The following is a 15,058-nucleotide window of genomic DNA, read 5'->3' on the forward strand; positions in this document are numbered from 1 at the left end:
TAGAGCAGGGCAGTCTGATTGTCATTCCATACATGCAGCACAGTATATGTCCTGTGTACACCATTGCAGGAGGAGTATATGTCATACATAGAGCAGGGCAGTCTGATTGTCATTCCATACATGCAGCACAGTATGTGCCCTGTGTACACCATTGCAGGAGGAGTATATGTCATACATAGCACAGGGCAGCCTGATTGTCATTCCATACATGCAGCACAGTATATGTCCTGTGTACACCATTGCAGGTGGAGTGTATGTCATACATAGAGCAGGGCAGCCTGATTGACATTCCATACATGCAGCACAGTATATGTCCTGTGTACACCATTGCAGGTGGAGTGTATGTCATACATAGCACAGGGCAGCCTGATTGTCATTCCATACATGCAGCACAGTATGTGCCCTGTGTACACCATTGCAGGAGGAGTATATGTCATACATAGCACAGGGCAGCCTGATTGTCATTCCATACATGCAGCACAGTATATGTCCTGTGTACACCATTGCAGGTGGAGTGTATGTCATACATAGAGCAGGGCAGCCTGATTGACATTCCATACATGCAGCACAGTATATGTCCTGTGTACACCATTGCAGGTGGAGTGTATGTCATACATAGAGCAGGGCAGCCTGATTGACATTCCATACATGCAGCACAGTATATGTCCTGTGTACACCATTGCAGGTGGAGTGTATGTCATACATAGAGCAGGGCAGCCTGATTGACATTCCATACAAGCAGCACAGTATATGTCCTGTGTACACCATTGCAGGTGGAGTATATGTCATACATAGAGCAGGGCAGCCTGATTGACATTCCATACAAGCAGCACAGTATGTATCCATTACTGCAATATGCAAAGCACATACAATATGCCTGCAGGATGAATGGGGCATTGCTTTTACCTGCATGGTGCCCCGCAGAGCCCCGGTCCCGGATATGCCCCGCCTCCTCCCGGCTAACGGCGGCGGCTGCTGCAGATCCGGAGGGAGAGAGGCCCTCTGTGACGTCACCGCCACGTGACCTCCCGGGGAGGAGCCGACACCAAGCATTCACTGCGCTCCGCTGACCACGCCCCCTCCCGGTATCTCTTACACACACACACAGACCACGCCCACGCACGCCTGTCACGCACAATGGAGCATCGCGTTACATGGCAACGAGCGCCTGAGAGGGCGTGATGTCATCATTAGCACACCCGCACGTACAATACAGGAAGTTAGCTTCTGGGGCGGTGACGTCACACTATTCTTTACAGCCCCGCCCTCGTTTTATGAGCATGTGACACCCCGGGCAGGTGAGGTGTGGTCACATGACGGTGACGTGCGGGCGCATGACGGTGACGTCAGAGGAGGGCGGGGCTAGGCCAGGTGAGGCGCTGCTGGATCAGGCTGTCTGTGTGTTGCTGTGTGCGGAGAGGACGAGGCTCTCTATAGAGGTATCTGTGATGTATGATTGTAGAGTATATACTGTGTGCCTATGTGTTCTGTGTGTGCAGAGACTGCCTGTGAGGGAGGAGGACTCCTATCACAGCTCAGCTGAGGGCAGCTCCCTTCCATTATACAGCTGCAGGGTATGTTGTGTAGTATGACAATCCTACTATAGTCCTACCTTATTATTATGTATATAGCACTGACATCTCCTGCAGCACATTACAGAGCACATAATCATGTCACTGACTGTCCTCAGAGGAGCTCACACTCTAATCCTATCATAGTCTACTGTCCTACCATATTATTATTATGTATTGATATAGCACTGACATCTTCTGCAGCACTTTGCAGAGTACATAGTCATGTCACTGACTATCCTCAGAGGAGCTCACACTCTAATCCTACCATAGTCATAGTCTACTGTCCTACCATATTATTATTATGTATTGATATAGCACTGACATCTTCTGCAGCACTTTACAGAGTACATAGTCATGTCACTGAGTGTCCTCAGAGGAGCTCACACTCTAATCCTGCCATAGTCATAGTCTAATGTCCTACCATATTATTATTATGTATTGATATAGCACTGACATCTTCTGCAGCACTTTACAGAGTACATAGTCATGTCACTGACTATCCTCAGAGGAGCTCACACTCTAATCCTGCCATAGTCATAGTCTAATGTCCTACGGTACCATATTATTATTATGTATTTATATAGCACTGACATCTTCTGCAGCACATTACAGAGTACATAGTCATGTCACTGACTGTCCTCAGAGGAGCTCACAATCTAATCCTCCCATAGTCATAGTCTAATGTCCTACCATATTATTATGTATTTATATAGCACTGACATCTTGTACAGCACATTACAGAGTACATAGTCATGTCACTGACTGTCCTCAGAGGAGCTCACACTTTGATCCTACCATAGTCATAGGCTAATGGGTACTTATCCGTTAGCCGGGCGCATCCGGCAGGTGGCGACAAAACTCCACCAGAGTTACATCTTTCCCTACTATCCATGTCGGCCTGGAGGGGGAATAGTAATTAGCGCCACCTGCCGGATGCGCCCGGCTAACGGATAAGTACAGGCTGATGTCCTACCATGTTATTAGTATTTTGTATTTATATAGCACTGATATCTGTAGTACATTACAGAGCACATAATCATGTCACTGACTGTCCTCAGAGGAGCTCACACTCTAATCCTACTATAGTCATAGGCTAATGTCCTACCATATTATTATTATTATGTATTTATATAGCACTGACATCTTCTGAAGCACATTACAGAGTATATAGTCATGTCACTGACTGTCCTCAGAGGAACTCAATCTAATCCTACCATAGTCAGTCTAATGTCCTACCTTATTATTATTATTATTATTATTATGTACAGTGGGTTGCAAAAGTATTCGGCCCCCTTGAAGTTTTCCACATTTTGTCATATTACTGCCACAAACATGAATCAATTTTATTGGAATTCCACGTGAAAGACCAACCCAAAGTGGTGTACACGTGAGAAGTGGAACAAAAATCACTCATGATTCCAAAAATTTTTTATAAATAAATAATTGCAAAGTGAGGTGTGCGTAATTATTCAGCCCCCTGAGTCAATACTTTGTAGAACCACCTTTTGCTGCAATTACAGCTGCCAGTCTTTTAGGGTATGTCTCTACCAGCTTTGTACATCTAGAGACTGAAACTCTTGCCCATTCTTCTTTGCAAAACAGCTCCAGCTCAGTCAGATTAGATGGACAGCCTTTGTGAACAGCAGTTTTCAGATCTTGCCACAGATTCTCGATTGGCTTTAACTGCAAAGTGGTGTGTGCATAATTATTCGCCCCCCTTTGATCTGAGTGCAGTCAGTTGCCTATAGACATTGCCTGATGAGTGCTAATGACTAAATAGAGTGCACCTGTGTGTAATCTAATGTCAGTACAAATACAGCTGCTCTGTGAGGGCTTCAGAGGTTGTCTATTGGGAGCAACAAGACGGTGAAGTCCAAAGAACACACAAGACAGGTCAGGGATCAAGTTATTGAGAAATTTAAAGCAGGCTTAGGCTACAAAAAGATTTCCAAAGCCTTGAACATCCCACGGAGGACTGTTCAAGCGATCATTCAGAAATGGAAGGAGTATGGCACAACTGTAAACCTACCAAGACAAGGCCATCCACCTAAACTCACAGGCCAAACAAGGAGAGCGCTGATCAGAAATGCAGTCAAGAGGGCCATGGTGACTCTGGACGAGCTGCAGAGATCTACAGCTCAGGTGGGAGACTCTGTCCACAGGACAACTATTAGTCGTGCACTGTACAAAGTTGGCCTTTATGGAAGAGTGGCAAGAAGAAAGGCAATGTTAACAGAAAGCATAAGAAGTCCCGTTTGCAGTTTGCCACAAGCCATGTGGGGTACACAGCAACCGTGTGGAAGAAGGTGCTCTGGTCAGATGAGACCAAAATGGAACCTTTTGGCCAAAATGCAAAACGCTATGTGTGGCAGAAAACTAATACTGCACATCACTCTGAACACACCATCCCCACTGTCAAATATGATGGTGGCAGCATCATTCTCGAGGAGTGCATCTCTTCAGCAGGGATAGGGAAGCTGGTCAGAGTTGATGGGAAGATGGATGGAGCCAAACACATGGAAAACTTGGAAGAAAACCTCTTGGAGACTGCAAAAGACTTGAGACTGGGGCGGAGGTTCACCTTCCAGCAGGACAATGACCCTAAGCATAAAGCCAGCGCAACGATGGAATGGTTTAAAACAAAACATATCCATGTGTTAGAATGGCCCAGTCAAAGTCCAGATCTAAATCCAATCGTGAATCTGTGGCAAGATCTGAAAACTGCTGTTCACAAACGCTGTCCCATCTAATCTGACTAAGCTGGAGCTGTTTTGCAAAGAGGAATGGGCAAGGATTTCAGTCTCTAGATGTGCAAAGCTGGTAGAGACATACCCTAAAAGACTGTCAGCTGTAATTGCAGCAAAAGGTGGTTCTACAAAGTATTGACTCAGGGGGCTGAATAATTACGCACACCTGCAATTGTTTATTTGTAAAAAATGTTTGGAGTGATGTATGATTTTCGTTCCACTTCTCACGTGTACAACACTTTATATTGGTCTTTCACGTGGAATTCCGATAAAATCGATGCATGTTTGTGGCAGTAATGTGACAAAATGTGGAAAACTTCAAGGGGGCTGAATACTTTTGCAACCCACTGTATGTATTTATATAGCACTGACATCTACTGCAGCACTTTATGGAGTACATAGTCATGTCACTGACTGCCCTCAGAAGATCTTACCATCTAATTCATACCATAGTCATACATCCATCTTGGTCTAGGGCGAATTTAGGGGGCAACCAATTAACTTATCTACATGTTTGTGGGAGGGAACTGGAGTGGGGAGAACGTACAAACACCTTGCAGATAGTTCCCTGGCTGGAATTGGTACCAGGGACCCAGTGCTGCAAGGCGAGAGTGCAAACTACTATGCCACCGTGCTGACCATCCATACTCGTACACATTGTATGTGAGGAGAGCTCCCTGTCTGCTATATGTGTAGACTGTGTGTTGGGGGAGGGAAGAACAACTTATACAAAGGGAGGGGGGTTTGAAAAATGTACTCTTATCGCAGGTGAGCTGTGGGCAGCTCCCATGCCTGTGTATATTATGAATTATTATTATTCATATATACCATGTGCACAATGCAATGCCATATGTAGTATGTATTCACTATCCTACACACTGGGCTCTATTCACAAAGCATTGCCGCATTCAGTAATGCTGAAAACATCAGATTTTACTGATCACCTTTTCAATTTACTAAACCTCCGCACTAATCTCCGCACAGAAAATCACCGTTCCCAACTCGTGAGGTAAATTACCGACTTGACCGGCAATTACCTCTGGAAATGTCAATTCATAAAGATTTCCGCATTTCAATTAACGGCCAAAATTGTTCGTTTTTTTTCTGCAGCTCACAGCAGCTGATAACTGGCTCTCCCCCTGCTGTCTCTGTGCTGTAACTTGACAGACAGCCTTTGGGGAGAGCCACACAGCCCTGCTTCTCTCTGTGATTGGATGCAACAGGGATGCCGGTGGGTCTTTCAGTGTATCAAAGCAGAGGAAGCTGACAATTCTGCTGTCATCCCTGCATCCCTTTAGATGTGCATATTTGTATTGTAGCACACAGAAAAGCTCCCCCTGGTGGCTGCAGCACATCTAAAGGGATGACAGTATGCACAGGACAGAAAACCTCCGAGTCACACACACAGCTTCCTGCCTGCCGCCCTGCTACACGGGCTGTTAAAGAGACACTGAAGCGAAAAAAAAAAATATGATATAGTGAATTGGTTGTGTACTATGAATAATTACTAGAAGATTAGCAGCAAAGAAAATATTCTCATACTTTTATTTTCAGGTATATAGTGTTTTTTTCCATTAACCTCCAGGACAGGTCCACCACGAGAACGACAGGCTCCTCCCAGGAACAGGAAACGTCCAGATAGAGTACTCTATAAATCTTTGTCCAACCCCTTGATCCTCAGTTGACGTTTCCTGTTCCAGGGAACAAGGAGTGCTCTTGTCGCTCGCCGGTCCTTCAGACCAGGTGTGTTTGGGACCCGGTTGGCGGTGGATGGTGGACCTGCCTAGAGAGGTATTGGGGTCTGGTGGGGAGAAAGCGATGGTTACCTTCTCCCATGGCTGTCCTGGCTGCCCGAGTTGCGGTGGATCCGGAGGACACGCGCGGCGTCCATGATTCCCCTGGAGCGGAGGCTAATGGCGCGCAGGAAGTGACGTGGATAGTCATGCGGGCCTCCAGAGGGTAGGCAGCTGATTGCCCTCAATGGCGGCGTACGCGTGACGTACTTCCGCCCTTACGCAGCGTCACTTCCGGGCGCGTGGGGAAGAGACGCCGGAAGCCTGCATGGTTCGGCAGTTCGTGTGCTGAACGGAGCGGGATGGACGCTAAGCAGGAGCCAGGAAAGGTAAGCGTGGCGGAGGCTTGGTGACCTATATGGTATGAGCTGTACGCCCTATGCCGCGTCTGTACTGAGGTCTGTTATTAATTTTGAGACTATGCAGTATAACATAACAGCCTGCTTAGCGTCTGATCTGAGGTCTGTATAACTATGCATAGAATAGAATGCTGGTACAGATTATTCAGGGAGATATAAGGAGATGTGTATATATATGGTTGGATATTAATGCCTCATAGATATATATGGGTATATATGTGTAAATCATTAGTGTATGGGCAGCATAACAGTTATATGATTGGCCTTTATGATATACTCCCTTGACGACTATATGCAAAGAAAATATATATTATAGATATCAGATGGATTATATGTATATGATATGTCTATACATGTTCCTTCCTTCCTGGTCTCAGGGTTGCTATCACTCTTGATATTTGTGCACCAGGGTGTTTTCCCTTTTGTTTGAGAAAGAGGGATGACATTAATTTTGTTGTTTGATTATGTTATAGGGCCCGGAGTCTACTAAGCCGACAAAGCCAAGAAGGCGGTGCCCGCTCTGTGGTGCAAAGATGGCCCATAATTATAATGTGCAGTTTTTCCAACCTTGTTTAGTAAAGCTAATACAGGGACAATCAGGGGGTTTAAAGGAAGAATTAATGTCAGCTATTAAAAGGGAAATGGCTGACACAATTAAATCATTAAAGAAAGTATTTGCCTCTGCTATCCCCCCAGCAGCAAAGGCAGTAATTCCAGGTACGAGTACGACCATGCCGGCCGTGGAGATACCAAATGCTGAGTCTCAGCCTATTAAACATAAAAGTGAAAAGAGAAATATTGTATCTTCCTCTGAGGAAGAAGATATGGAGGGTGAAGAGGAAGATAATGATGAATCAGACTCTTCTGCTAAAAATATGGACAGCCAGACTAAGATTAAGAAGATATCCAGGTTTAGATTCCGGCTGATGAGACTTAGCAGCTTATCTTGGCTATTAATAAAACTTTAGATATTGAATCCAAGAAGTCGGAAGAGGTATCTATGCATGATAGGTTATATCAGGGAAGGAAGCCAAAAGAATCTTTGACTTTCCCTATACACAGATCTACAAAGAATACCATATTAAGTCAGTGGAAATACCCGGACAGAAAGTTGTTTATGTCAAAGGGATTTATGAAAGGGTTTCAGTTTACAGAGGAAGATGTTAAGACTTGGGATTGATGTCCTAAACTTGATACAGCATTCTCACAGGTTAATAAAGACAACGAATTAGCTTTTGAGGATCTGTGGTATGTGAAAGATCCACAAGATAAGAAAGTAGAATCTGCCCTTAGAGGCCTGAACAGCAGCAGGTGCAAATTTTAGACCAGCAGCAGCTACAACATGTGTAGCAAGAGTTCTATCCCTATAGGTTAAAAAAGTAGAAGAAAAAGTGGATAAGGGAGCTTCTAAGGAAAAAGATTCTAGAATCATTAGAAGTAGTTTCCAAAGCCACAGACTATATAACAAACGCAAATCGGCAAGGGGGTACAAGGTCAGGGAAGCTGATGGACCTGGCCATGGACATATTAACAATAGCAGAGAAAAACTTCCTTTCATTGTCAGCAATACATCTGAAGAGGTCATTGAACACGATGGCAGACTTTCTGAGCAGACACAGAATGTCAAAAACACAAATGGAGATATCAAAGAGGATGTTCAGAAAATTTACCAAGCAGTGGGGTCGGCCGCGTTTAGACATGTTTGCAAACAAGGAAGACACAGAGTGCAGGAGGTTTTACTCCTTGAATCCAAACGAGGTATGGTAAATAGGAAAGTTCCTAGTTGGGATTTATCCTTAGTTTTGAAGGTATTGGAAAAGAGAGCCCTTTGAACGCGTACATGTGAATTTGGCGCTGGTAGACTTGGGCGCAGGATCCAGCTGTTATATGGCTGGTCCTGCTTCTGCACAAGTCCGGGGCGTTTTAATTACTATTCCCCCTCCAGGCCGCCAGGGATAGTGGGGGAATGAAATAATTCGGCTTCCAGCGATTGCTGGAGGCCGAATTATTGTGTTTTTTAAGCAACTTCGGCTCCGTCTTCTGACGGGGCCGACCTTCCCCACTGAGCGCCGCTATAGACTGATTCCCATTACAGTCTATGGCGGCGCTGGCTGCGCCCAAAGTTAGCAGCGCTGAAAAGCACTGCTCCGCTTTGAACCCATATCAGAAATTCCCTTCAGACTCCTAACAAGGAAGATTGTATTTCTCATAACTATTACCTCGGCTAGACTGGTGAGTGAGTTAGAGGCCCTATGTTGCGACGAACCTTTTTGTATAAAGGATGAAGTAATACTGAAGACCTGTGATGATTTTCTGCCTAAAGTAGCTACAAATTTTCATAGATCTCAAGACATTGTATTACCGTCATTTGAAGAAGAGCCGGGGTTAGATGTCAGAAGAGGTCTTATATGCTATTTAGAGAGGGGTAGCGGAGTTTAGGAGTTCTAGAGCCTTGCTAGTCAACACTTCAGGTGCTACAAGATGCGGAAAGATGTCAAAAATATCTATAGCTAAATGGGTAAAGCTATGCATAGAGGAAGCCTATAGGATTACAGGAAATACTGTGTTAGATACAGTTAGAGCCCATTCAGCCAGAGCAGCAGCCACTTCATGGGCTTACAGAGCGGGTGCTACGCCAGAAGAAATCTGCAGAGCGGCTACATGTTTAAGTCTAAGCACCTTCTCTAGACACTACAGAATGAACCTGATGTCTGCAAGGCAGCAATCATTTAGAAGGAAAATCCTGCAGGCAGTCAGCCCACCCAAAATTGGTAAGATTCTTGCTCATCTTCTCGTGGTGGACCTGTCCTGGAGGTTAATGGAAAAACCAATGTTAGTTACCTGGTAACATCCTTTTTAGTAACCTCCAGGACAGGTCCGTAACCCACCCAAGTAAAGGATTTATATGTATATATAAGTACAGGAAAAGTATATGTATATGCAGTATGAATATTAAAACCCCTTTGTTTTTAGGAACAGTACTTGGAATTGACTGAGGATCAAGGGGTTGGACAAAGATTTATAGAGTACTCTATCTGGACGTTTCCTGTTCCTGGGAGGAGCCTGTCGTTCTCGTGGTGGACCTGTCCTGGAGGTTACTAAAAAGGATGTTACCAGGTAACTAACATTGGTTTTCTACCATTGCATCATTCTATAATATGTGCAGATTACACAACACTCAGCATTCAAAATGAGTCTTTCAGAGCAGTCTATGAAGTAATGACCTCTCCTCTGCCAGAGGAAAAGTAAATAGTCCAGGAACAGTTGAGATAATAAAAGTCAGATAACAGCCCTCTCCACGACTAAGTTAGTCGGAGAGCTTAATGGCTTTTTTGCATAGAGATAACAACTGGAGTTTCTCAACTCTTCCTGTACTGGAAACAATTAGACTGATGTATCTGATCTTAATGTTTTATTTCTTAGCTGTACTACACATACAAATCATATCATAATTTTTTTTCGCTTCAGTGTCTCTTTAAGTGACACTAAGGCCCAGTGCACACCAAAAACCGCTAGCAGATCTGCAAAACGGTTTTGGGAGCTGATTTCAGAGCGATTCTAGGCATGTTTAGAGCAGATTTCTAAACATGCCGAGCATTTTTGGCTGCGTTTTTGTGTAGCAGATTACACAAATTGTTACAGTAAAAGCAGCATACTTATTTTTTATTTATTTTTTTTGCTACACTCCCCAGCCTTCCCCTAATTACATACATACTCCATTTTTATGGACCAAGGGTTCATTCCAAATTGCCTGTATACTATTGGCCCACCTGTGTAGTGACTGTCTGTACTTTGAGGTGGAGGGCTCGGCTCTTTTCTGCATTGCAGAGATTGAAAGGACCCTTGTGTGAAATGTATCTATGTATAGACTGACACAGGGAGTCCTCCAATACAAGATGTGTCCCGGCTGCCAGGAAGCTGGGCGGACCAGGAAGTGTAAGGTCAGCAGATCTATCCTAATTCCTCTCTTCCAGGAATATTCAGTGGCAGATCTGTTCTGTCCTCCAGGCAGTCATAACTGGCTTTACCGGATTCACCTCTAAACTAAAGAATGTAAAAATCCTGTCCGTTTTATTATCACTTTCGGTTTCCTTTGGAGCAGTTCTTCTCACTTCCTTCCAGAAGTTATAATAAGTAGGAGTGGCCAATGAGATGTATGGAAGGAATTTCAAATTAATGCAGAAGTTATGGTCTTTTTATGCAAATGTATGCTGCTTGGAAATGGACAAATCTGATGCAGACACTGCTGACAATTTTGAAATGACTTCGTTCCAAGCTGCATTAAAGAGACACTGAAGCGAAGAAAAAATATATGATATAGTGAATTGGTTGTGTACTATGAATAATTACTAGAAGATTAGCAGCAAAGAAAATATTCTCATACTTTTATTTTCAGGTATATAGTGTTTTTTTCTAACATTGCATCATTCTCTAATATGTGCAGATTACACAACACTCAGCATTCAAAATGAGTCTTTCAGAGCAGTCTGTGAAGTAATGACCTCTCCTCTGCCAGAGGAAAAGTAAACAGTCCAGGAACAGTTGAGATAATAAAAGTCAGATAACAGCCCTCTCCACTGACTTTGAAAGTCATAGAGATTAATGGCTTTTTTGCATAGAGATAACAACTGGAGTTTCTTAACTCTTCCTGTACTGGAAACAATTACACTGATGTATCTGATCTTAATGTTTTATTTCTTCGCTGTACTACACATACAAATCATAATATCATCTTTTTTTTTCGCTTCAGTGTCTCTTTAACCACTTAGCAACTTCTGCCACGCTTTTCTAAGTCCTTGTTTATAAACATATTTAAATATTTGGTTCTGTTTTCTATTTTTAGAAAACTGAGTAAGTATAGCACCATCTTGTGGCCAAAAAGTAAAACTACTTCCAAATACACCATTATTCACTTACCATAGAAAAATTAAATACATTTTCATTATTTTTGAAACTCCTTCACCCCTAACCCAAAATAAAATATTATCGCCATACTTTGTACTAGGGACACAATTTAAACATTACAATAACCAGGACAAATGGGCAAATGTGTCTGTTTTATCTACAATAGCACATTTTATTTTTAAACTACAATGGCTGAAAGCTGAGAAATGTTTTTTTTTTTTTTTTTTCATTTTTTTTCTTCTTATTTGTTGTCAAATGCATATAAAATAATATAATTCATAGCATAAAGTACTGCCCAAAGAAATCCTAGCGTTTCCCGCAAAAAATAATGTATAGATCATTTCGGTGTGATTAATTAGTGATAAAGTTATTACCAAATGAATGGGAAGAGCTTTTGAAGTGGAAAAAACCTGTGGTAAAGAAGTGGTTAAATGGGATGGTAACGTCCAAAAGTAAAAGAAAATGCCAAAAAATAGTAAGTACCCCAAAAATATATGCACAACCTTTAAAAAAAAATATTGGCCCCCTATATGTCCCCCATATTTTTTTTATTTTTTTTTTAACCTAGTCTGGTTGCTTTTCCCTAAGGCCCGGTTCACATTAGCGTTCGCCATATGGATTTTCCGGATCTGATCCGGACCGCATACTGTACAAACGGAACGTACGTTCCGCATAGCAATGTAAAGGCTATGCGGACGTTCACACGTGTCCGTTCTGTACAGTACGGAGCCGGATCGGATCCGGACTCTTTTCCAACATGCGCTATTTTTTGGGTCCGGCTCTCCGGCCCACGCACCCGGACCGGAGCCGGACCTGAGCCTGACAGCACCATCCGGAACACAGAAACCAATGGTGAACGGAAGGCACAGAACACACTGCCTACAAAAACCTGACGTTCTACCCCACTTCCTATGCGTATCCAAGCGGCCATTTCGGATGGGGACACATGGGCCAAGCATGTCTGGAGTGGAGCAGCAGTGACAGACGTGCTGGAGCTGTTAGGCAGAATGTCGGAGGTGGAGGTGAGGCCTACAGCGGAGGAACCTGATTCTACAGGTGCACCAGGTGCACCTTCTGCTGACCCCAACATTTTTTTTTTTTTTTTCAAATTTCGCTATTTTTTGCCCACGGATCCGGATGGCAGCCTGATGCATGCCTGATACAAACGGTCCGGATCGGAACCGTACGGTTCTGATCAGGATCAGATCAGGATCCGGTCCGTTTATTTGCCAAAACGCAAGTGTGAACTGACTGCAGGAACCATGCTGTGCCAGCAGCATTGTTTTTGTTTTTCCTTCGCTATAGCAACTGCAAACCCTTCCTATTTCGGATAAGAGAAGGACACTAGGATCAGAACACTATGAACAGTAGAGATGGAAACTAACAGAAATATTCTTTTTTACATATCACCTTTTTTTTTACTAAATCTGACAGTGAACACTAGAAATTGCATAGGTAAGATAAATTGCTTATTGGATGTTTTTTTGTTTTTTTCAGTTAATAAGGAGTTTGTGCCCACTTTAAGTGTGGATGTTAGCTGAAATGTATTTGCTCGTCATTGACCAGTGATGAGTAGTGGCAGTCAATAAGATGATGATGATTCTGAGTTGATGCAAATGTATACAGCTGGAAAAATGACCAGTTAAATTCAGCAGCTGCCACACCCCATGGATCCGTTCCTAAGCAGCGGAAAATGAAATTTGCATTAACTTTGCATGCAGGGCTGTGGAGTCGGTACAAAAATCATCCAACTCCCACGTTTATGAAACCACCGACTCCAGGTACCCAAAATTAGTCCAACTCCGACTCCACAGCCCTGTTTGAATGTCGTTGACCATCCCTAGTGGTAAAGCAAATGCTCTGTAAATGCGGCAGGGACTTGCTCTGTTCCTCTTTATCTAGTGATTAGACTTCAACTTGGAAGTAAGAGTCAGTTTTGACATTTCTAGCTGGGATATGTGCACAGATGGAGCCGGCTCTTACACAGACTCATACAGTGTTTGGTTGTTTTTGTTTTTTTGTTCCTTTCTGTGCTAGCACTGTTCTTCCGTGTAATCCTTATCCTCTGTTTTTGCACAGATCAGACACCATGCTGGGCTCTGGATTCAAAGCTGAGCGACTTCGTGTCAATCTCCGTCTGGTCATAAACCGGCTGAAACTCCTGGAGAAGAAGAAGAGTGAGTAATCGCTATGCTAGCGCCTCGAGTCCTGCCGCAAGGCAAGGGCTTCCAATGATCCACAGAAGATAAGCCTATCCGGCTGATCCACAGATGAGCCTATCCGGCCCACTGCAGCTAACAGCTACCTGATTGGCTGCTGACAAGCCTCAATGCAGTCCCCCCTGTCTAATGATCCCGCTTCCTGTTACTTTATATTCCTCATTCGAGACCCCTTGTCTGCTGTTCCTTCACATTACTCAGGGATTCCCTCTCTAACTGGCTACAGACAGTCACACCTCCCTTTCTACTGATCCTGCTTCTTGCACATGAGATAGATATATTATAAACATGTCACTAGCCTGAAGGCTAGCAACATGACTGCACAGCTTTGGCCCTGCAATGTTGCCCCAGGAATTGAATCTTTAGCCCCACTAGATGACATGCCTCATGCAGCTTAGGAGATGGACAACTGGAGCGGTTTGCCAGAGCCACCAATCAGACTTCAGCTGTAAAATTAAACAACGACCGTGAATGGTTTCTCAGGGCATCTGTCTAATTTTTGTTATGACTTTTTAAAGAGTTTTCTAACCCTTTCCTGAAGTATTTGGTGGAGTTCTGACCAATCATTGCTCTTAGAATCAGACAGCTGAATTGTGGCAGCCACAGGCATCTCATTTCCTTTCTTGCTTGTGCCCCGCAGCGGAGCTGGCCCAGAAGGCCAGGAAGGAGATTGCCGATTACTTGTCCACTGGGAAGGATGAGCGGGCACGGATCCGGGTGGAGCACATCATACGAGAGGACTACCTGGTGGAAGCCATGGAGATCCTGGAGCTGTACTGTGACCTGCTGCTGGCCCGCTTTGGGTTGATCCAGTCCATGAAGTAAGATTCTCACTGTGTGATTGGTAAAATGACGAACACATGGGGCTCAATTCACTAAGAAATGTTCAGTGATAAATTTGGTTGGTAAATGCCACTTTTGGTATTTTAGTTTCTCCCCCCCCCAAAATCCACAAACATTTTCACACGTGGTAATAATTCAGTAATTTACCAAAACATATGGCTTCCATTCACTTAGGCCTGGTGCACGCCAAGCGTTTTTGACAGCGTTTTCAAAAACTCTGCCGACTGTGAAAACGCTTGGCTAACGTATTTCAATGGGATGGTGCACACCAGCGGTTTGAGGTTTTTAGCAAACCGCAAACGTGGCTCCTGCTGCATTTTTGCGGTTTGCAGATGCGTTTCTGCCTCAATGTTATAGTATAGGAAGGTGGAAAACCGCTCTGGAAAACGCCAGATCAGAGCGGTTTTCCAGGCGTTTTTATTACAGAAGCTGTTCAGTAACAGCTTTACTGTAACAATATATGAAATCTGCTACACAAAAACGCTCCAAAAAACGCTAGGCATGTTTAGAAAATCTCTCTAAACATGCCTAGAATCGCTCTGAAAATTTTTGCTTCATAAACCTCTAGCGTTTCACGGATCTGCTAGAGGATTTTGGTGTGCACCAGCTGTGGAGTAG

At 43.8% G+C, this 15,058-nt stretch overlaps 2 protein-coding genes across 2 annotated transcripts in view; one reads left to right on the top strand and one right to left on the bottom strand.

Annotated features, from left to right (window-relative positions):
* ZNF821 (zinc finger protein 821) overlaps positions 1 to 1,246 on the bottom strand; it is a 46,395-nt gene extending 45,149 nt beyond the window's left edge. Inside the window, exon 1 of the mRNA XM_068260682.1 lies at positions 907 to 1,246. The gene's annotated coding sequence lies outside the window, so the exon portion shown is untranslated. The remainder of the gene's footprint in view (positions 1 to 906) is intronic.
* The window catches only part of LOC137538655 (IST1 homolog), a 15,533-nt gene continuing 1,581 nt past the window's right edge, over positions 1,107 to 15,058 (top strand). The window contains 3 exon segments of the mRNA XM_068260934.1: positions 1,107 to 1,439; positions 13,458 to 13,555; positions 14,238 to 14,418. Coding sequence (XP_068117035.1) covers positions 13,468 to 13,555; positions 14,238 to 14,418 — 269 coding nt within the window. The 5' untranslated portion in view covers positions 1,107 to 1,439; positions 13,458 to 13,467.

This window comes from Hyperolius riggenbachi, chromosome 11, assembly GCF_040937935.1.
Source record: "Hyperolius riggenbachi isolate aHypRig1 chromosome 11, aHypRig1.pri, whole genome shotgun sequence".
Lineage (NCBI taxonomy): Eukaryota > Metazoa > Chordata > Amphibia > Anura > Hyperoliidae > Hyperolius > Hyperolius riggenbachi.